The sequence below is a fragment of the Elephas maximus genome, chromosome 11 (assembly GCF_024166365.1).
Source record: "Elephas maximus indicus isolate mEleMax1 chromosome 11, mEleMax1 primary haplotype, whole genome shotgun sequence".
Taxonomy (NCBI): Eukaryota; Metazoa; Chordata; class Mammalia; order Proboscidea; family Elephantidae; genus Elephas; species Elephas maximus.
Window position 1 is genome coordinate 113,939,935 of NC_064829.1, and position 22,459 is coordinate 113,962,393.

The window sequence follows — 22,459 nt, forward strand, 5'->3', positions numbered from 1 at the left end:
GCACTCCGTGCTGCCTTTCCCCAGCCAACCCCCCCATCCCCCCATTTAGGACTTTCCTAGCTCCAGAGGTCACTGCTGCAGGCTGCAGAGAGGCTGCCAAAGCAAACCAGCCCCTGTGACTTGTAGGAAAGCAGGTGGGGGGAAGGGAGCTGGGTCAGGGATGGGGGGGTGGGGATGAGCAGGGCAGTGGGGGTGGGGCTGGGCTAGGGACTTGGGAAGGGGCAGGGGAGGGGTCTGGGGCTGGGGCTGGGACTGAGCTCGGGGCAGGTGCTGCCTAGTTCGGGAGCTGGGCAGGGGGTGCAGAAAATGCAAGGGGAGCGGTGAGCCTGGGGCTGGGCAGGGGGTGCTGAAAGGGGCTGGGTTAGGGCTGGAGCTGGGCTGGGCAGGGGCTGGGCAGGAGATGGGAGAAGAGACAGGTGCAGGAGTGGGCTTGGGGCAGCTGGGGCCCTCTTTTTGGTTCCTTCCGATCTGTACCCCCATCCTGCAATCCTTCGAAGCACCCCCCAGCTTGCTCTATCTCCCCAAACGCTGGCCCTCAGCCCAGGCGGGACCAAGCCTGTCCCTGCTCCCACCTCCCCGCAGACTGTCACACCTGGGCCCCCAGGCCAACTGGAGGCGGGCCAGCTGTGCCCGCCTGGTTCAGCCCCCACAAGCCCGGCCCCACTGGCCAGGTGGCCTCCTGCGCTGCCAATCCCCTTGTCCGGCCCCTCCCCACCCCTTCCTCCGCCTCTTGCCCAGCCCCCTCCTCCTCAGGTGAGGCAGCCAGGCCTAGCAGGCCCCACGCCCGCTGCAGCCACCTCAGCCTTCCAGGCCGCCCGCTCTTGTGGGGCCACCATGCTCCCATCCAGGCCGGGAGACTGACCCTAGACCTGCACCAGCCGCAGCTCTATCCCGCCTGCCGGACCCCAGGGTAAGGATGAGGGCCCCCAGATTCATGGTTTCAGTCGAAAGGATGTGGGTCCCCCCACCCCCTACCCACCCCTGGTGCCCACCTCCTAACCCAGGAGCTTGCAGGGGCACCAAGAGGGGCTCCCTGGGCTCTCCTCAAGGATCCAGGAGTTCCAGCTCCCTCCTCCTTCCCACTCAGGAGGTGGGCCCCTAGTTTTCTCCATCCTCAGACCCAGGAGTCCAGGGCCTAGCCCCCTCCTCCCTCACACCCAGAAGTTTAGTCTCTCAATCCCCTCGTCCCCCAGGTCCAGGAACAGGGGGCTCCCAGCTCGGCGAATTCAGGAGTTCCCTGGCTGCTAGTCAGACAGTGACCCCATCCTTGAACCCAGGCCCAATCTGCATCCGTGATCACGGCGTGCTCTGGCCATGGCCCAGTCTCTCCAGCCTCCCTGGATGGGCGCCTGGGACTGGGGGCACCAGGGCTGGGCCAGGCCCCCCCGGCCCTGCCTCCCCGTGCGTCTCCCCACAGGTCCCGCCCTGGCCCAGGAGGTCAGCCTGGGAATCATTAACGAGAGGCCGGGACATGGCGGAGAAGGAGGGTGAGTACCCCTTTCCCCAAGCCCCCGCTTTGGCCCTGCTCGGAGGCCACCCCTGGGCCCCCCCACCCCGGAACCTCTTCTCAGCCCTCCGCCCCTTCAGAGCCCCCCTCCCTGGGTACCACTCCCTTGCACATCCCCACCCCCTTCTGAGGCCTCCTCCACCTGATTAACAATTAACCAGATTTTCTGTGTGTGCCTCTGCTTGCGCCCCTGCTACCTCTGATTGCCTTCCTGGCTGTGTGCCTCAGTTTCCCCTCACCCCGGTGATTTCTCAGCTAACCCTGGACCTGCCCTCTACCTGGGGCTAACATGAGGACACCGTAGTTAATGTGGTTGAGGACACAGGCTCTGGAGTCAAGCACAGAGGCCTGTGTTTGAATCTGCCTCTGCCACTGTTTTCCTGTGTGATCTTGTCCAAGCGACATGGTTTCTCTGGGCTCTAGTATCCTCCTGGGTCAAGCGTGGATCCTAATACTGCCTCTGCGGGGTCATTGGGAGCGTGGACCACACACAAGGCACCAGCCACCAGTGTGGAGCTCAACAACACGTAAGACACACAGTGAACCACAGCCGTCGTGGTCGTGACCGAGGCTGGTGGACTTGGATTCCAGGGACCCCCACTGATTCCGGACAGTCCTCCTGCCTCCTGGCTTCATGGGCAAAAGAGCAGAGGGAGGACTTTGAACTTGGCCTGGATGGATGGAGAGGGGAGAGACTGCAGAGAAACCACCCACGGAGTGGCTGGCCCACTAGGGCTTCTGGCAGCCCCTGAAGTGGCTGGCTCCAGGTGACCTGGCTTTCAAGCTTTTCCACCCTGGAGCACCAGCTGGAGAGGCCAGATTAGGGATGGCCTTACACCTTTCTGCTCTTCCTCAGCTGGGCTGACTCCTTCCCTTCTTCCTGCAACCAAGCTATCTGGGTTTAATCCCGAGTGGTACCACTTCCCAGCTCAGTGGACTTGGACGAGCAGCTTCCATTCTCTGGGCCTCAGTTTCCTCATCTGTAAAGTGGAGCAGAGAATAGTGCATCTGAGAATTTAAATGTGATAATGTACAGGATAAGCTGGGGTGTTGGTTGGATTTATTAGTACGGATCTCTGGCATCCTCAGGTCTCAGCAGTTAGCAACTCAGACCCTACGTCAGTAAGCTTTGGCCTGGAGTGAACTCAGGCTGCCGGCTGCTCAGGAAAAGCGTTACTGGGTGGAAACCCCAGGTTCTGCTGGGCATGACTCCTGTCGGCTAAAGAACGGCAACCTGGCTGGGCAGGTGGATGGCAGAGACTCGCACGTTTGGGATGATTTCCCTCCTGGAGCTGACTGCAGGGAGGTACCAGGACTGGGGCCTGTGGATGAATAAATCAGGGAAGGAAAGCAGAAAAGGCCCAGAGAGATGCACAGCAGTGGGTCTGGGTACAAGGAGAGAAAAGATGCCGAGTGGGCTTTGGCGTGTTCCTGGGTGGCTTGGCCCTGGTTCTGGAAAGGTGGGGGAGGTCACACCTGGGCACAGGTGCTGAAAAGTTCTGATGTTGCACTCACCTGGTGGGTGACCTGGGGCAGGCGGCTGCACCTCTTTGGGGCTCCTTTCTTCTCCTGTAAATGGGAAGGGGAGGTGATGGTGATGGTACCGTCCTCATGAAGGGCTGTGAGCCAACGCAATTCTGAGAGCCGCCGCCACTGCTGCAGGTTGTGTGGCTATTACTGCGTGCGTGGAAGTATACCCAAATGGAGGTTCTTGGCACTACCCAGGGACTTGGAACTGAAGGAGGTGATTTCTGAGTAGACCCTCAATGAGTAGGGGGTGGGTAGGGTGTGCCAGGCATGGGGAACAGTTTGGCTAAAATCTGAGGGGTGACAAACTGCTGGGTGTGTGCAGTGATACGCAGAGAATTCTGGTATTTCTGGAGGTAAAGTTGGAGATGCAGCTAGGAGGGAGGTGAGATGAGCAAGCTGAATCAGCACCTGTTGGCGTATTTTTCGTGGAGGGCATATTCCCTGGCAGTGCTGGGTCTCTCCACAAGATGGCGCTAGTGGTTACTCTTTGTTTCTCTTTTCTAGCTTGTGTTTTGCCAATTTGGTGATTTTGGCTGCTTTTTGGAAGCTGTCAGGTGTCTGAGGAGCCCTGGTGGGGCAGTGGTTAAAGGGCTCAGTTGCTAACCAAAAGGTCAGAGGTTTGATCCCACTGGCTGCTCGGTGGGAGAATGATGTAGCAGCTGGCTTCCGTAGAGATTTACAGCTGTAGAAACCTATGGGGCAGTTGACTTGACCGACGGCAATGGGTTTGGTTTTGGTTTATTAGGTGTCTGGAGGTCTGGGGAGGGCTGAGCGTCTTGGACTCTGTCCGGGGCACTGGGAAGTCGCAGAGAAGGGACAAGGTTGGATATGGGTTTTAGGGAGGTCCCCCTGACTTCCGTGTGAAGGGTGGACAGAGGACAAGCCTGAGGCCTGCAGCTCAGGGGGAGGTAGGGCTGGGCCAAGGCAGCAGGGAAGGGAAAGAGGAGGTGGGAAGGAGAGGTGCTCAGGAGGCCTGGCGACAGGCTGTGGGGGTGGCAAACTGGCGGGGGAGGTGTCCTGAGAATGAAGGACAGTCTTGGAGACAAGGGCCCTTGACTCAGGACCTGGAGGAAGAACTGATTGGGGGAGATATTGAGGCCAGAATGGAAACTGGTGGGTGTGGAAGGCCTGGGGAAAGCCCAGGAGGACGTATCCAGGAGGCCTCGGGACTGAGATCCAAGGAGAGTTCAGGGCTGAAACCGAGAGGAGAAACTGGAGCCATGGACGTGGGTGAAACAGGCCTGGGAGCAGGGAGGAGTGAAGAGAGAGGGTCAGGACCCCTGCTGGGGATGCCAGATTTCAGGGAATGGGTAGGTGGGGAGGAGGCAGGGAAGCACCATCAGAAGAGTAGAGACAGATGAGCGTGGTGTCCCAGAAGCCCAAGGAGGAAAGTCAGGGCCACATACCGCCAAGGGGTCACATAGGATGAGGACTGAGACGCTGAACTATCAATTAAGCGGATTTTTAGGGACACAGACCCAAGGGTGTCACCTGTGAGGGTCTTTGCAGCCCAACAATGGGGGTGGAAGCACTGTCCTGGGAGAAGAATGGGACAGCGAGGAGGTGCCCGAAGAAGCAGAGAGCAGAGAGCCTCGGGGAGAAGTGGAGGTGGGGGAGGCTGGGCTTACAGAAAAGGCCCTGTTGCTCCTGAGGAGTCACGGGGCAAGGGTGGCACCTCTTCCACAGAGGGAGGCCACTTCTATCTGTCACAGATTGAGTCATGTCCCCCAAAATGTGAGTTAGCTTAGCTAGGCCGTGATTCCCAATATTGTGTGATTGTCCACCATTTTGTCATCTGATGTGATTTTCCCATGTGCTGTAAATCCTACCTCTATGATGTTAATGAGGTGGGATTAACAGCTGTCATGTTAATGAAGCAGGATGCAATCTACAAGATTAAGTTGTGTCTAAAGCCAATCTCTTGATATAAAGTGAGAAACGAGCAGAGAAACAGGGGACCTCATACCACCAAGAAAGCAGCACCAGGAGCAGAGTGTGTCCTTTGGACCTGGGTTCCCTGTGTTGAGAAGCTCCTCAACTGGGGAAGATTGATGACAAGGACCTTCCTCCAGAGCTGACAGAGAGAAAGCCTTCCCCTGGAGCTGATGCCCTGAATTCTAGCCTACTGACTGTGAGAGAATAAACTTCTGTTTGTCGGAGCCATCCACCTGTGCTATCTCTGTGGTAGCAGCAGTAGATGACTAAGACACTGTCCCAGCAAAGATACACAGTGAGGACGGATTTCATGCCAGAGGACCAGAGCAATACGCTTCCTGTCCCAGCGAAGGATACGTAGCACAGATGCATCTCTCTCAGGGGACCCGGATCAAGGTCACTTCCTGGCCCACAAAGGCAACTGTTTTGGAGTTGCCCAAATTCCCCCAAATTAGAGGGCATGGAAGGGGGTTCTTCCTCATCCTAGGATACACGGGAGCCGACGCTAACTATCCCAAAGATGAGTCAGCGCCACCAGGCTGGATTCTGAGTAGCCCAAAGCCCTGGAAGGCACATCTGAGAACAAAGGAGCCAGCACCAGCCTGATGGCTGCCAGGACAATGGACAATGGATGGAGACAGAGTTGGGGAGCAAGCCTAAGAGTACCTCCCAAGACGGGCAGGGATCAACCCACAGGGACTCATCTGGGCTGGCCCATTGGGGCCCTCCCATGCCTAAATGTGAGACTCTGGGCTCTCACATTCTTAAGACACCCAGACAGTAGTTGTTCCAAGAAGGTCCTGGACCACACCCCGCTCTGTTCTGTGTGCTGCCTTGGCCCTGCACCTGCCAGCCATACTACCACAGATACAAAAGGGAGAGCCTTGCAGATGCCAAAGGCGGTTGGGGCAATGAAGGCTTTCAGCGGCCTTTTCTCTTCTGTCCTCCCGTAATCCGTAGCAAAGGGGTTGGTTGAAATCCCCAAAGGCCCCTGAGAATAGAATCTCTCTTCTTCCTGGACCACCAGACTTCCCTTGTTGGCCCCGGCCTTGGTTCCAGCTACCTACCCCAAGCTGACGCCGTCTTGGTTCCACCAATGGCCTCTCCAGCTCTCTAACATATCCTGCTTGTTCTCGCTGGCTTAGCTCAAAAGTCGTCCTTCATGGGGGCCTCCCTGACCCCCTGCAGAAGCCCACCACCTGCCGCTGACTTTTGTTATCTTCTTTTTCGCCTTTGCACAGTCTAGAAGTTATTGGGTTCATTTATTTGTTTATGCTCTCCCCACCGCCTGTTAACACGCATGAGGTTGTAAGTCCCGTGAGGGGCAGAATCTCATCAGCCTTGTTTTGGGGTAGGTCCCTAGAGCCTAGAATGGTGCCAATGTGTAGTGGGTGCTCAGTAGGACAATGAATGAATAAAGCCCCATTTTACCAATGACAACACAGGTTCAGAGAGGTGAAGGGAGTTTTCTAGGGCCGTACAGCTCTGCTGATTTAGAAAGCATTTATTGAGCTCTTATTACATACTGGAGCCCTGGTGGCGCAGTGGTTAAGAGCTTAGTTGCTAACCAAAAAGTCAGCAATTCAAATCCACCAGTGGCTCCTTGGAAACCCTATGGGGCAGTTCTACTCTGTCCTATAGGGTCACTGTGAGTCGGAATTGACTCGATGGCAATGCGTTGGTTTTTTGCTTTTTATTATATACAGGTATTACAGAACAGTGAGAGGTAGTATTGCCCAGTGGATTATATGCTTGAGACCCAGTAGCAAATCTGCCCAGGACTCAGCTCTGCCCCTTCCTGGCTGAGTCATCTTGGGCATGCAACTTCACGTCAAAATAGGAATCATAACGGAGGCTTGAGATAAGGACCGAGCTAATGCATTTAGAGCCATGCTTGGTACATAGTAAGGTTCTGGTAAGAGTTTGGCTGTTATTCCTATTTGACAGAACTTTAAAGGTGAGTGCTAAGAGGATGCCCATTTAACAGATGGGGAAGCTGAGGTTCAATGAGGTGAAACCACCTGCCCAATGTCCCAGCTAGGAAAGGGTGAGGCCAATATTTTGAAACAAGGCTGGTAAATTTCCATACTTTGGTTCTCAACCTCCAGGAGCAAATTTGACCTTGGAGCTGGTCTTGGTGGGGGGACCCAGTGGGCAGAGGGTCTAGAATATCAGAACAAAACATGGCTGCTGGACCTTGCCAAACAGCAGGGAAGATAGGGCCTGAGAGGGCAAAGACCAGGGGTCATTGTCCCCACAAGGCTCCAAGAATCCCTGGGAATGTTAGCAGAAGTGAGAGGGCCAAGAAACAACAGCAGAATGAGCGAGGAGAGATACAAAATGCCGTGTCCCCTAAGTGCCAGGAAAGGGCCAGGAGTGGAGACAGGGAGGTGGCAGCTGTCCTAGTCATGCCCCCTTCCCAGCTGGTCAGCCCTTGGGGAGGTAGACACCTGGTTGTCACATGGCAGGGGAGGATGGCCGTGTCAACTGCTTGGCCCTGGGAAGGTGGCCCACGGCATGGCAGACTCAGGCATGGTAAGTTAGCACTGGGTGGTGGGTGGGCATCAGAGCGGAACTGGCCCAGAGCCCAGACCCTGCTGATGAGGACAGGCCTGGCAGTGGCCCCAGCATGGTGTTTGTTGCAGGTGGCCAAACGGTGCCATGCTGTTCTGGATCCAAGGTGGCAGCTCTAACTGCGGGGACCCTGCTGCTCCTGACAGGCATCGGGGCGGCATCCTGGGCCATTGGTGAGAGCGGCCCCCTGTGCCTCTCCCTCCCATTGCCCCCTGGAGCCCCCAGCCCACCTGACTTCACCTCTACCTTCTCTGCAGTGACTGTTCTACTCAGGAGGGATCAGGAGCCGCTGTACCCAGGTGAGTAAAGCAGGCCGGGGCCTTCTGGGGACTCCTGGATATGAGAGCCCAGGCCCCCATCTGGGGATCTCTGGAAGGAACCTTTGCCTATCTGGGGCTCAGTAAGAATATCTGTTGAATGAATGCAGAAATGCACGTATAAATGCTAATAGTGCACATGTATTGAGCGCCTACTGTGTACCAGGCACCAGTCCAAACACTCCGCATGTCTTAAGCCACTGTTCCTAAATGCCAAGGTGCTAACGTTTCATCACAAAATCAAATTAGTGAGTTGTAAACTACATTTCTTCAAATTATGAAACAGATTAGATTAGAAAACATTACAGTGCATCTCTCTCAGTAAGGAAAAGTTTTGTTAATCTTTTCTTTCAGTTTTATGTGTTTATACACATCCGATCTCATGCCCTCTGAGGGTGGGACTATTATCTTCCCCCATTTTACAGATCAGGAAACTCAGGCGCAGAGCAATGCAGTGGTTTGCGCAGATCTCAGAGCACATATGGGCTACATCCATCATGACGTAAAAATATGTGTCTTACTGTGGGTTGTGGTCAAAACACTTTTGAGAGGAGCTAGAGCTCTGCTGCTAACCAAAAGGTCGGCAGCTCGAATCCACCAGCTTCTCATTGGAAATGCTACGGGGCAGGTCTACTCTGTCCTGTAGGGTAGCTATGAGTCAGAATCGACCTGACAGCGACAGGTTTGTGTTTATCTTAATTCAGTGAACCCTTCTACCTCTCCCTCCTAAGAGATGCTGCTATCACTGTCCCCATTTTACAGATGTGGGAAGTGAGGACCAGATTGGGCACACAGCTGGTAAATGGCGGAGCCAGGAATGGCTCCTCTGGCACGGATGAGTCTTCAGGCAAGTGGGAATGAGCGACCACGTGAATAAATAGCTGCAGAAACTAATTGTGGAATGAATACAAAGGCTTATTTCAAGATGCTGTTTTGTAGCCTGAGCCCTGGTGGCGCAGTGGCTTAACAGCTCGGCTGCTAACCCAAAGTCCACATTCACCAGCCGCTCCTTGGAAACCCTAGGGGGCAGTTCTGCTCTGTCCTATAGGGTTGCTATGGGTCAGAATTGACAGCAACGAGTGTTCTGTTTGGTTTGTTTTGTAGCCCAAGGTGGCAGGAAGAAAGGGAAAATTAGGTGCTGGGGTGTATTTTTCATGCCCACGGGCCTGAACTTATTCCATAAAGGATTTGGGCCACATAAGGGAAGAAACGAACATTCGAACAAGAAGAGCCAGCATGGGTGTCAATCGTCACAGCCAGCACCTGCGAGCGTTCACCTGTGCACGCACAGGCCTCGGCTTTTTGGCTGTCATTTCATTAAATCCTCTCATCAGACTGTTTTAATATGGGGAAACTGGAGTGCAGAAGGGCCAAGTAAGTCACCAGGTCATAGAGCTAGTGACTGGCAGGGCTGGCATTTAAACCTGGGCAGTCTGGGCCTGAGGAGCCCTGGTGGCACAGTGGTTAAGAGCTAAGCTGCTAACCAAAAGGTCGGTTAATTCGAATCTACCAGCCGCTCCTTGGAAACCCTGTGGGGCAGTTCTACTCTGTCCTATAGGGTTGGGATAAGTCAGAATCGACAGGATGGCAATGGGTTTGAGTTTTAGAGTCAGGGCCAGCGCTAGTGTCTAACTAGTACACTACATTGCTTCTCAAACAACTAAACCAGTTGCCTTATTAAAGGCTTACTGTATGCCAGGCCCTGGCTGCAGCCTTTTACCCGAAAGCCTTGTCAAGTTGGGGCTATTATCATCACCCATGTTTTGCAGGTGGGGGAAACTGAGGCCCAGTGAAGTGAACTGGCTTGTTCAAGACCACATATCGACTAAGTAGTAGGGTAAAGGGATCTCGCTCTGCTGGAAGCCCCTCCATGGTTTCCTGACCCCTCACCACAGTGTCCAAGGTCCCTGTGGGTGTCGACCCCTCTCCACCCTCACCCTGCACCTGCTTCCAGAATCCTCCAGACTGCAGGCCACACTGTCTCACTCCCTCAGACATCCTTGTTGCACCAAAGCCTGTCTTAGTCATCTAGAGCTGCTATAACAGAAATACCACAAGTGGATGTCCTTAACAAAGAGAATTTTATTCTCTCACAGTAAAGTAGGCTAAAAGTCCAAATTCAGGGCTTCAACTCCAGGCAAAGGCTCTCTGTCGGCCTTCTCATCAGTGTTCCCCCAGACTAGGGACCCCAGGTCCAAAGGACACGCTGTGCTCCCAGCACTGCTTTCTTCATGGTATGAGGTCCCTCTGTCTCTCTGCTCACTTCTCTCTTATCTCTCAAGAGATTGCCTCAAGACACAATCCAATCTTGTAGGTTGAGTCCTGCCTCACTAAAACAACTGCCGCCCATCTTCCCTCATTAACATCATAAAGGCAGGATTCACAACCTGTAGGAAAGTCACAGGATACCGGGAATCGGGAATCATGGCCCAGCCCAATTGATACACATATTTTTGGGGGAACATAATTCAATCCATGACATTCCTTCTGGAAACCCCCCCGTGGTTCCCCGACCCCTCACCACAGTGTCCAAGGCCCCTGTGGGTGTCGACCCCTCTCCACCCTCACCCTGCACCTGCTTCCAGAATCCTCCAGACTGTAGCCCATACTGCCTCACCCCCTGAAACATCCTTGTACCAAAGCCTTTCTCCTTTCAAGGCAGGTTTGGTTCTGCACTGTCACTTTTGAGCTATGGGGCCTCACCCCAGCCTAGACCCTCTCTGAGCCTCAGTTTCCTCATCTGTAAGTGGGATAAGAGTCATCAAGTGAGAATTAGAGATTCTTAACCAACTCAATAAATGTTGGCTTTTTGTTTCGCACTCTTTAGGCCTTAACTTTCCTGAGTGAGGCCTTCCTGGACCCCCAGGCTCCATGTTCCCTACCCGTGGCCGTCCATGCTGCCTCTGGTAAAGCCATCCTCACACTCACAGTTAATTCCTGGCGAACTCCAGGAGGGTAGGGACATTTTGTTGACAGTCCCAGACAGTGCCCAGCACATAGTAGGTACTCAAGAAATCTTTGCTTAATGAATAAGCCAAGGACAAATCAACAAGATAATTAACTTGCCCTGGGCCTCCAGGTGGAAAGTAACTGGGCTGTGATTCAGACCAGGTGCCAGCTAACACCAGTACCTTTGTCCTTCGATTGTACTTGAGTTCTTCAAAAAAGTTGGGAAATTACAAAAGAAAGAAACAAGCAAAAAAAAAACCAAAACCCAAACACTGTCTATAGCCCCACCTCATTTTCCTGGGTTTTTTCACACCTCTAAATAGATCAGAGAGTTCGGTAAGCAAACCAGGTGACCCAGAACACACTTTATGTGTTGCTTAAAATAATAAAAACAAGAATAAAGAATTTAAAAAATGAGAAACAGTGACATGGAACGTGGTTTTAAAAATAATTGAAGCCTCCCTGCAAAATACACGTTAAGTGATACTTTTTTCTTAAAACCTTATACTTTCTGGAAACTATATTTCTGGAACAGTGAGAAGCCATTTTTCGCTAAGAATCCACCTCCACCCCCGATTGGTGCCTCACATCCCCTAGTCTTGGTCTCGGAGCTGAGAAGGTGGTGGGCGCAGTCCAGCAGAGGAGCCAGGCGTCCCCTGCCTTCACTCCTGGAGCAGGAGGCCATAGTTAAGACAAGGTGGCCAGGGAGCTTTTCAGTCCCGGCTGTGGAAGAGTGGGTTTGGGGTGGGGACAGGCAATAGTCCCTGTGAGGTCCCCAGGAGAGGAAGCAGGGAGCACACAGGTTGGTGGGCCTGGGCTCGAGTCTTGGCTTTGCTAGTTCTTAGCTGTGTGCCCCTGAGCAAGTGACTCCTCCTCTCTAAGCCTCAGTTTCCCCATCTGCAAGATGGGTGTAGAAATGGTCTTCACCTCTCAGGGTGGTTGTGAGATTCAAAGAACCACCCCCAGCAACACACCCAGTATGGGGCCAGCCCACTGCCACTCGCCATTGAACATCGTTGTTGCTGTTAGGTGCTATCAAGTCGGTTCCGACTCATAGCGACCCCAGGCAACAATGGCTGCTCCTGCGCCATCCTCATGATCGTTGCTGTACTTGAGCCCATTGTTGCAGCCACTGTGTCAGTCCAGCTTGTTGAGGGTTATGATTACTGTGGTGCCGTTTAACTCTCAGGGGAGAAGTCACCTGAGAGAATCTCAACATTGAAAGTTTGGGGGTTGGAGTCCCTCAGGCCTGAATTGAAGCCCTCTGTCTGCCCTTCACTTGCTCCATGGTGTTGGGCAAGTTACCCTACCTCTCTAGGCTTCAGCTTACCCAGCTGGAAAATGGGGATAAGGCTGTGGCCTCTGGGGGTGTGGTGAGGCCTTGGTTGATGGCGGGGCAGGGAGAACATGTAGCGTAGCACTGGGCACACAGTAGGCCTCACACAGCACCGGGCACACAGTGGGCCTTCACATGGCTCTACGCACGCAGTGGGCCCTCACACGGCAGCACGCATGCAGGGCAGGGCCCTCCCTGGAAGTCCTGCTTCTCCTCATCCAGATCTGTGGGGCTGCAGAAAGACCGCTCGGTTTGTGTATGGCCTCGCCACGTTACTCCTAAGAGGATGCAGAAGTAAGCATGCGCCGGACTTAGTTTCCTAAAACACTGGCTACACCAGAGGCTCATGGGAAAAGGGCAAAGGCTTTCACAGCTGGTTTTGCCCCAAACCCACCCATCCCTACCTACCCCATCTCTATTAGTATCTCTGGCCTTCCTGGAGCCTACCGCCTCAAGGTCTTCCTTGACCCTTCCCTCCCTCACACCCATATTCCGTCTGTGAGCGTACTGTTGGCTCCACCTATAAAATCTATCCAGAATCTAAACTCTTCTCCCCCTTTGCTGCCCCCACGTGGTCCAGTCTCCACCTTCTTCTACAATCTTAGTTAACTATCACTGCTATAACAGAAATACCACACGTGGATGGCTTTGACAAAGAGATGTTTGTTCTCTCACACTTTAGGAGGCTAGAAGTCCGAATTCAAGGTGCCAGCTCCAGGGGAAGGCTTTCCCTGTCAGTTCGGGGGGAAGGTCCTTGACATTAATCTTCCCCTGGTCTAGGAGCTTCTCTGTGCAGGGACTCCGGGTCCAAAGGACACGCTGTGCTCCCAGTGCTTCTTTCCTGGTGGCATGGGTCCCCATGTCTCTCTGCTCTCTTCTCAAAAGAAATTGGTTTAAGACACTGCCTAATCTTGTAGATTGAGTCCTGCCTCATTAACATAACTGCTGCTGATCCCACCTCATTAACATCATAGAGGTAGGATTAACAATACCTAGGAAAATCCCATCAGATGACAAAATGGTGGACAGTCACACAATACCAGGAGCATGGACTAGCCAAGTTGACACATATTTTGGAGTGGGGACACAATTCAATCCATAACACCTACCAGGACCTTCACAGTAGCCTCCTCCCTGGTCTCCTTGTTCTGGTCCCTGCCCCCACAGTCTGTTCCCCACACACAGCCAGAGGGAGCCTGTTAACACCTGAGTCAGATCAGGGCCATCCTCTGGCTGCACCTCACCCAGGTGGAAGCCAGTTCTTTCACTGATATCTTCCACCTCACCTCCCACTCAGTCTGCTCAGCCTCCTGGCTGTTCTCTAACACCAGGCCCACCCCCAGCCTCTGGGTCTCTGCACTTGCTGTTCCCTCAGCCTCCTGACTGTTCTCCAACACCAGGCCCACCCCCAGCCTCTGGGTCTCTGCACTTGCCGTTCCCTCAGCCTCCTGGCTGTTCTCCAACACCAGGCCCACCCCCAGCCTCTGGGTCTCTGCACTTGCCGTTCCCTCAGCCTCCTGGCTGTTCTCCAACACCGGGCCCACCCCCAGCCTCTGGGTCTCTGCACTTGCCATTCCCTCAGCCTCCTCACTGTTCTCCAACACCGGGCCCACCCCCAGCATCTGGGTCTCTGCACTTGCCATTCCCTCAGCCTCCTCACTGTTCTCCAACACCAGGCCCACCCCCAGCATCTGGGTCTCTGCACTTGCCATTCCCTCAGCCTCCTCACTGTTCTCCAACACCAGGCCCACCCCCAGCGTCTGGGTCTCTGGACTTGGCAGTTCCCTTACATATTTTCATGACTTTCTCACCTCCTTCAGATCTTTGTTTATATAAAACCAGAAAACCAAACCTGTCGCCGTCGAGTCGATTCCGACTCACAGTGACCGTATAGGACAGGGTAGAACTGCCCCATACAGTTTCCAAGGGGCAGCTGTTGGATTCGAACTGCTGTCCTTTTGAGTAGCAGCCAAATGCTTAGCCACTGCGCCGCCAGAGAAGTTTTCTCTGCTCACCTGTTGAAGATTTCATCCCCCATGCCAGCACTCCCCCTCGCTCTGTCATCTTTGTTTTCTTCCATGGCCCCTTACTACCTGTTATGTACCATCTAGTTTACTCATCATTCGCTCTGTTCGTTACCCGTCTCACCTACTGGGCTCCACAAGGGCAGCGGTTTCTGGCTGCTTTGTTCATTGCTGGGGCAGCGTGTTCACTGTCGACAACGGGGCCTGGCACACGCATACTGAGTGTTTGGTCAATATACGTAAATACTCCTAAGGGCTGTGCCCTGATTCAGGTGGATACAGGGTTCCTTGGGGGAACAGGGTGTGAGGGGTGCAGGGGGAGCAGGAAGCAGTCCCTCAGAACAGTTCCTCGGGGCTCTCTTCAGCCTTCCTGCAGGCTACCGCTCATTACTGCTGGTTTTGGGGTGTTGGCTGGGTGGCGTTTTTATTGCTCTCTCTCTCCCCTCAGCCTCTGGCTGGGTGAGGGCAAAGCCAGGGCTGCCTCAGTCATCTGTGCGTCCCTGGCATCGTCCCACACAGGGCTGGGCCTGGAGCGTGTCCACATAATATTTGTTAACTGAGCGGATGAGCACTGCATCTTCCGCCTGGAGCGATATCATGCATTTTAGCATATTCAAGGCCCAACAAGCTCTGCAGAAAAAAATCGTTATTTTTTTTTTAAAGGCTGTGGGACAACTGGGTCCCTGGTGGTGCACTGGTTCAGCATTTGGCTGCTAACCAAAAAGTCAGCAGTTCGAATCCATCATCCGCTCCTTGAAAACCCTAAAGGGCAGTTCTGCTCTCTCCTGTAGGGTCGCTATGAGTTGGAATTGACTCGATCGCAATGCATTTGGTTTTTTGGTTATGGGACATCTATTTAAACATTTTGGCAATCTGATGTCTTCAGGGGTCTTCAGGCTGCAAAAGGCAAAAGGGAAAAAAATCTGGCTAAATAAAAACGAAAATCCTTGTTTCACTTAACGAACAATTCTGGGGGTACTTCAGGCCTGGCTGCGTCAAGGGGCTTTAAAGATGTTGTCAGAAATCCCTCCTGGCTTTCTTCCACGCTGGCTTCCCTTTCCCCTCGTGTGGGCAAAGATGGCCCCAGCCACTTCAGCCTCACACACCGTTTTCTTGGAAACGCAGCCGAAACAGTTTTCCTCTTTGCAAATGTCCAAGTGAGGTTCCAGAGCTGCGTCTCTTGAGCAGGCAGCCTAGGAGTCCTGAGGAAAGAGAAGATCCCCTGGTTCCCAGTAGGGCTGGCCAAAGTCTTGGGGCTGCTGTTCATTGATACAAATTGAGTCATGTATCCTTCTAGGAACCATGAATGGGGCAGGGGGTGGGGGATGTGGAGTGCTCTGATTGGCCCCACTGGAATTCAGGACTAGAACCACAAGGCTGAACAGGTAAGGAGAAGGGGAGGCGGGGGGAAGGCTAGTCAGGAGCCTGGCCACATTGACCCAGGCGGCCCCCGGTCCTGTCACCCTGCAGTGCAGGTCAGCCCAGTGGACTCTCGGCTCATGGTGTTTGACGAGACAGAAGGGACGTGGCGGCTGTTGTGTTCCTCGCGCTCCAACGCCAGGGTGGCCGGGCTCAGCTGTGAGGAAATGGGCTTTCTCAGGTACTGGGACATCCCCGGAGGGTGGGAGGTGGGAGGGATGGGAGGACAGGCCTGACCCCTGCCCTGCCCAGGGCACTGGACCACTCGGAGCTAGACGTGCGGGTGGCAGGTGCCAATGGTACATCGGGCTTCTTCTGCGTCGATGAGGGAAGGCTGCCCCACGCCCGAAGGCTGCTAGAGGTCATCTCCGTGTGGTAAGCAGGGTGGAGGACAGGTGGGGACATGTATCCCAGACCCCCACAGCCCCTGAGACACCCCTACCTGTTCTTCCTCATTTCCTTTCAGCTATCCTAGTCTCTGTGGTTTTGATTCTGTTTCTATCCCTGTTTCTCACAGTGACTGTCCCAGGGGTCGTTTCTTGACTACCATCTGCCAAGGTAAGATCTAAAACTCAGAATTCTCCCCCTTAGATCTCCCAAGGTGGGGCTGTGTCTCCTCAGACCTCCAAGGGTGGGGCTGTGTCCCCTCACACCCCCAGGGCAGGGCTGTCCTCTGAGATCCCTTAGGGCAGGGTGAAACCTGGGCCCTGGGTTCCATGCCCCACCACCTGTCCCTGACTGCCCCATCTCCCACAGACTGTGGCCGCAGGAAGCTGCCTGTCGATCGCATCGTGGGAGGCCAGGACACCAGCCTGGGAAAGTGGCCCTGGCAAGTCAGCCTTCGCTACGATGGGGCACACCTCTGTGGGGGGTCCCTACTGTCTGGTGACTGGGTGTTGACAGCTGCCCACTGCTTCCCTGAGTGAGTGTTCCCCACAGTTCTGATATGAGGGTGGAAGGAAGCAGAGAGATGGGTGAGGCTGTGTTCAGGCAGGCTACCACCCTTCCCTCCTGTTTCCCGGCAGGCGGAACCGGGTTCTGTCCAGATGGCAGGTGTTTGCTGGTGCGGTGGCCCAGACCTCGCCTCATGGCCTACAGCTGGGAGTACAGGCAGTGGTCTACCATGGGGGCTATCTCCCCTTCCACGATTCCAACAGTGAGGAGAACAGCAACGACATTGCCCTCATCCACCTTTCCAGCCCCCTGCCCCTCACAGGTAAGCCTGGGGCTGAGCACTGGCACAGGGACTCCAGAGGCCTGAAAGGACAAAGGAGAGTGCCAGGGGTGTAGGAGAGCAAACTTATGATTCGGGGGTCCATGGTGAAAAGGAGGATGATCTCGACTGGGCACAAAGTGGGCATTAGATAGGAATGATTGGAGCAGCCAACTTGGAAAACTCTGGCAGCTCCTAAGAAATGTAAACATAGAGTTACTGTTTGACCCAGCAGTTCCACTTCTAGGTATACATACACCCAAGAGAAATGAAAATGTATGTCCACGCCAAAGTGTGTACACGAGTGTTCGTAGCAGCATTATTCATAATAACCAGAGGGTGGAGTACCCCCGAATGTTCATCAGCTGAGAAATGGATAAACAAAATGTGTATATATATATATATAACCCACTGCCATTGAGTCAGTTCCAACCCATAGCCACCCTATAGGACAGAGTAGAGCTGCCCCATAGGGTTTCCAAGGGGTGGCTGGTGGATTCCAACTGCTGACCTCTTGGTTAGCAGGGAGCCCTTGTGGCACAGTGGTTAAGAGTGGGGCTGCTAACCAAAAGGTCAGCAGCTCCAATCCACCAGCCACTCCAACTGGCCATAAAAAGGAACAAAGTACCGATTCATGATATAGCACAGAAGAGCCTTGAAAACGTGATGCTAAGTGAAAGAGGTAGGATTCCATTTAAAGAAATGTCCAGAATAGGTAAATCTGTAGAGACACAAGGTAGGTTAGTGGCTGCCTAGGGCTGGGGTGGGGATGGGGCAGGGAGGTTAGGGGGCGATAGCTAAAGGGCACAAGGTTTCTTTGGGCCTTGAAGAAAGTACTCTACGACACTTAAAGGTTGTACAACTCTGTGAGTACACTAAGAAGCATTGACTTGTACGCTTTAAATGGGTCTATTGTATAATGCGTGAATTGTATCTCAATAAAAGTGTGACCGAAAAAATTAAAAGAAAAAAGGATGAATCAGAGAGAAAGTCAGGAGTCATTCCCCATGCCGTTCTGTGGAGAATTTCCTTGGTCTCAGTGAGAAAGACTCACCTGGGTACCAACATGTCCTTAACCCTTCTCCAACCGGTGCTCACCTCCCTTTGGGCCGAAGAGTAAGCTTTGGCCTTCAGCCAACAGCAGCTCACCACCTAATAGTAGTAATAAAAACAATGATGGTAATGACCTTCATAGTAATGAAGTAACATAGGATAATAATAATAAAAAAGACGTAGCTCTCTAGTCGATTCCGACTCACAGCGACCCTGTAGGGCAGAGAACTACCCCATAGGGTTTCCAAGAAGCGGCTGGTGGATTCGAACTGCAGACCTTTTGGTTAGCAGCAGAGCTCTTAACCACTACACCACCAGGGCTCCTGATAATAATAATAATGAAGTAATATAATAAATAATACTGTAAATAAACAGTAACGATGATGATGGAAACCAGCACCCGCACTGTCCACCCCCCACCCCCCCACCCCCCACCCCCCCGCCGTGCGCCAGGCACTGCTGTGTCTCCCGTGTAAGAACACATTTAGCCCTCTCAGAGTCCTCGTCAGGGTGGATACTCTTAGGACCCTCTTTGCCCACATGGGGAAGGGGTCCCACACAGAGCAGTTACATAATGCTCCCGGCTCTCACAGCTGGAGAGTGGCAAAGACTGGGCCCTGGCCCGCGAGCGCTGAGTTCCGTGCTTCTGACTCCAGCCTACGCTGCTAGGGAATTCAGTTCCGCTGGCTGTTTGCATTGTGTTTACTTTTGTGATTTTTTTTAATGATCCTTGATACTGGTTCTCCATTTTGGGGAGTGATATGCATTTTCCTTGTGGGGCCACGGTGGCACCGTGGTTAAGAGCTCAGCTGCTAACCACAAGGTTCACAGTTCAAATCCAGCAGCTGCTCCTTGGAAACCCTGTGGGGCAGTTCTACTCTGTCCTGTAGGGTCGTTATGAGTAGGAATCGACTCGACACTGTTTTTTTTTTAATATACGTTTTCCTTTAAACCGAAACAAAACAAGCCCTTTCCCTTAGTGAAAAGAATGAGGGGGTTAAAAATGTTAAAATAAGGAAGTGTCCACAGGGACACAGGTGAGCACGGCATAGGTCTGAGACACACAGCTGTGGGAGTAGCGGCATGGGCTTTGGGGTTAGATTCAAGAACTTTCTGGGTGCGTGACACAGCTTAGCCTCCCCGTGCCTCAGTTTCCCCCATCTGTAAAATGGCTTCCTAGGGCTCAGATACACGTAAAGCGCTGACACTTAGCAAGCACTCAGGAAATGTTAGTGCTTACTGCTATTTTTGTTGTCGACCGCTAGTCTAGTTATGGAGCACTTTCTTCTTGCCAGGTGCGCTGTTCACACTTCACCACTTCCTCACAGCAGCCCCCGGGGGGAAACGACGGTTATTTCCATGTTATGGAGGAGAGATGTGAGGCACAGGCAGGCGGCAGTCAGGGCTGCTGAGACCATTGGTGTGGGCTGTGCACTGCACAAGGATGCTGCGTCTCAGGGGCACCATATTCTCACAGGGATGGGGATGATGATTTTCTGACAGGTAGAAGTCCACTGTCTCAAAATAAGGGGGCCTTTTTCTTTCTTTTTAATTATATTTTAGATGAAGGTTTACAGAGCAAATCAGTTTCTCATTAAACAATTAATGCCTGTATTGTTTTGTGACATTGGTTGCCACCCCCACGACATGTCAACGCCCTCCCTTCTCAACCTCGGATTCCCCATTACCAGCTTTCCTGTCCTCTCCTGCCTTCTCGTCCTTGCCCCTGGGCTGGTGCACCCATTTAGTCTCATTTTGTTTTACGGGCCTGTCTAATCTTTGGCTGTCCAATCTTCAGTGCCTAGTGACTTCAGTACTGAGTTAAAAGTGTGTCCGGGGGCCATGCTCTCAGGGTTCCTCCAGTCTCTGTCAGACCAGTAAGTCTGGCCTTTTTTTTATTTTAAGGATAACTTTTTCTACTTCTCACAAAGTATCCTTCTAGGCTGGGGCATCCTAATGGGCCATAGCTAAAAGTACTGGCTTGTCCTGACAGGGAACACAATAGAGAACCCCTGAGGGAGCAGGAGAGCAGTGGGATGCAGACCTCAAATTCTCATAAAAAGACCAGACTTAAGGGTCTGACTGAGACTAGAAGGACCCCAGAGGTCATGGTCCCCAGGCTTTCTGTTAGCCCAAGACTGGAACCATCCCCGAAGCCAACTCTTCAGACAGGGATTGGACTGGACTATAGGATAGAAAATGACACTGCTGAGGAGTGCGCTTCTTGGCTCAAGTAGACACACGGGGCTGTGTGGGCACCGGGGGGAGAGGAGGAATGTGCAGTCTCACTAGAGGGAGGGCAGCTAGGAGTACATAGCAGGGTGTGTACAAGTTTTTGTATGAGAGACTTTCTTGATTTGTAAACTTTCATTAAAGCACACACACAAAGTACAGGCTTGAGAGCTGGGCCAAGCTATGTTCAAATTCTGGCTCAGCCATTGATTCGTTGTGAGACTTTGGGCAAGTGGCTCAGCCTCATCCCCCCCACTCTGTAAAATGGGAGAATAGTAGCCCCTACCTCCCTTGGCTGATGGGCGACTAAAGGAGCTGACGTAGGAAAGAGCCTAGCACATAGAGAGCCCTCAATAGACAGCAACGTGCTACGATTGTCGCTAAAAGAACTGAGGGAAGGGTGGGCCGGGGGCTGCAGAGGCAGCGGGACAGAGGTTTGCACCTGGTGGGGCAGGCCGGCAGGGCCCGGACCAGCGCGATTTCTCCTGTAGAGTACATCCAGCCTGTGTGCCTCCCGGCCGCTGGCCAGGCCCTGGTGGACGGCAAGCTGTGCACCGTGACTGGCTGGGGCAACACGCAGTACTATGGTGAGTGCCTGCTCCCTGCCATGAAGCCACCTCGAGGGAGACGCTGACCTGGGGCTGCTCGAATGACTCCTGGGCCCTGGGTTAGAGGGACCCCGAAAGGCCTGGGGTGGGCACCAGGAGGGAAGGGGTTGTGCGTGCTCCCAGCTCTGGCCAGCCTTGCCCGCATGCCCCCAGGCCAACAGGCTGGGGTACTCCAGGAGGCCCGAGTCCCCATAATCAGCAATGATGTCTGCAACGGCCCTGACTTCTATGGGAATCAGATCAAGCCCAAGATGTTCTGTGCTGGCTACCTAGAGGGTGGCATTGATGCCTGCCAGGTGAGGGACTGTGTGTGGGTGGCCCCTGGCCCCTGCCACTCCGGGAAGGGGACATGTAGCAATGGGTGGTCGGGTTCCCTATCTTGGGGCCAGAGGGCACAGTGGCCACAGCCCATGGGCATCCTAGAGGGCCTCCTGGCCAGGCATCTTAGCCTCCAGACAGGCCTCCCTCCCCCTCCAGGGTGACAGCGGTGGCCCCTTCGTGTGTGAGGACAGCATCTCTCGGACCCCACGTTGGCGGTTGTGTGGCATTGTGAGCTGGGGCACTGGCTGCGCCCTGGCCCAGAAGCCAGGTGTCTACACCAAAGTCAGTGACTTCCGGGAGTGGATCTTCCAGGCCATAAAGGTGAAAGTTACACCCAGGTGGGAGCCCGTGGGTGGGAATGTTTGAGACTCTAATGGGAAAAATAAAAGTGGAAAGTTTTCAGAAACTCATCCTCAGGCCTAGAAGAGGGCACTCTAGGGAATAGATTGGTTTCAAAGGGTTTCTGGGGAGGGAGATTAGTTGTGAGGCATTGGGGGAAGCCTCTCGGATCTTGGAAGCCCCCAGTTGTCTTTCCCCAGATTCACTCCGAAGCCAGTGGCATGGTGATCCAGCTGTGACCTGTGACTTCTCCTCATAGCCCACACCTCCAGGGCCCAAGCTGATCTATGTGGCTCCAGCCCTACATGGTGGGGTCCATGCTGGGCCTGGGAAGGAACTCTTCTTGGGCCCAGCACACAGGTCCAAGGATGTCCTCCGTCTAGGACCTCTGTTCCACAGTGGCGGGCCCACTCAGCCCTGGGACCACCCAAGTCTCACCCTCTTGACGCCCATGTAAATATTTTTCAGCTGTCCGGGGACCCGGTATAGGTGCCCCTGGCCACAGGATGCTCTTTAAATAATAAAGATGGTTTTGATTAATGTGGCCTCTGAGTTCGCAAATGTAAGCAGCAATGAGGACATTTTGGGGGGAGGGAAAAAAAGGAGTTATGGCCTGGCACAAATCAGGCAGGGAGCTTGATCCCCAACGCCCACTGGCTCCAGAGAAAATATTTCATTAGTTTATTTAACTGGAAATACCCTGGACAACACTGACTGCAGGTTCTGCCGGTTCCAGCTGCTCAAATACTTTTCATCAGGACTGCGTCTCTTTTCTTTTCTGAGACCTGCTTTACTCTCTGTCAGTTTTGTTTTCTAGCAGCCTCCCTGGCAACCAGAGGCAGAGATGTCTCCCCAGGTTCATATCCTGGAAAGGGAATGCGTTTTTCCCAATAGCTCCAGCAAAAAAAATAAAAAATCCCAGACTTGGCACTCATTGGACAGATTTGGGTCACGTGCTCATCCCTCATCCCATCGCGTGGTCGCTGCCACTAAGCAGAAGACATTCATCTTGGGCTGACACAGGAAATAGGGCCTTGCAAGCTGGGAGGGGGGCACTACGCCCTGTGAGCACAGCCTGGGACCTCCCCCCACCCCTTCCTCC

The 22,459-nt window shown here is 53.5% G+C and overlaps 1 protein-coding gene across 4 annotated transcripts; it reads left to right on the top strand.

Annotated features, from left to right (window-relative positions):
* Nucleotides 1-771: 771 nt before the first annotated feature.
* Nucleotides 772-21,881, top strand: HPN (hepsin). Of its 4 annotated transcripts, none has more exons than XM_049900593.1 (13): nucleotides 772-910; nucleotides 1,194-1,487; nucleotides 7,618-7,719; nucleotides 7,804-7,845; nucleotides 15,643-15,772; nucleotides 15,844-15,966; nucleotides 16,109-16,149; nucleotides 16,348-16,513; nucleotides 16,617-16,807; nucleotides 20,581-20,676; nucleotides 20,851-20,993; nucleotides 21,175-21,356; nucleotides 21,558-21,881. In XM_049900593.1, exons 2-13 carry the CDS (start codon nucleotides 1,472-1,474, stop codon nucleotides 21,583-21,585), a joined length of 1,260 nt encoding a protein of 419 aa, XP_049756550.1. In that variant the 5' UTR covers nucleotides 772-910; nucleotides 1,194-1,471; the 3' UTR covers nucleotides 21,586-21,881. The 4 variants fall into 4 exon arrangements, with proteins under 4 accessions (XP_049756550.1, XP_049756551.1, XP_049756552.1 ...); XM_049900594.1 differs by having other exon boundaries at nucleotides 21,175-21,339; XM_049900595.1 differs by lacking the exon at nucleotides 21,558-21,881 and having other exon boundaries at nucleotides 20,971-20,993; nucleotides 21,175-21,443.
* The last annotated feature ends 578 nt before the right edge of the window (nucleotides 21,882-22,459 follow it).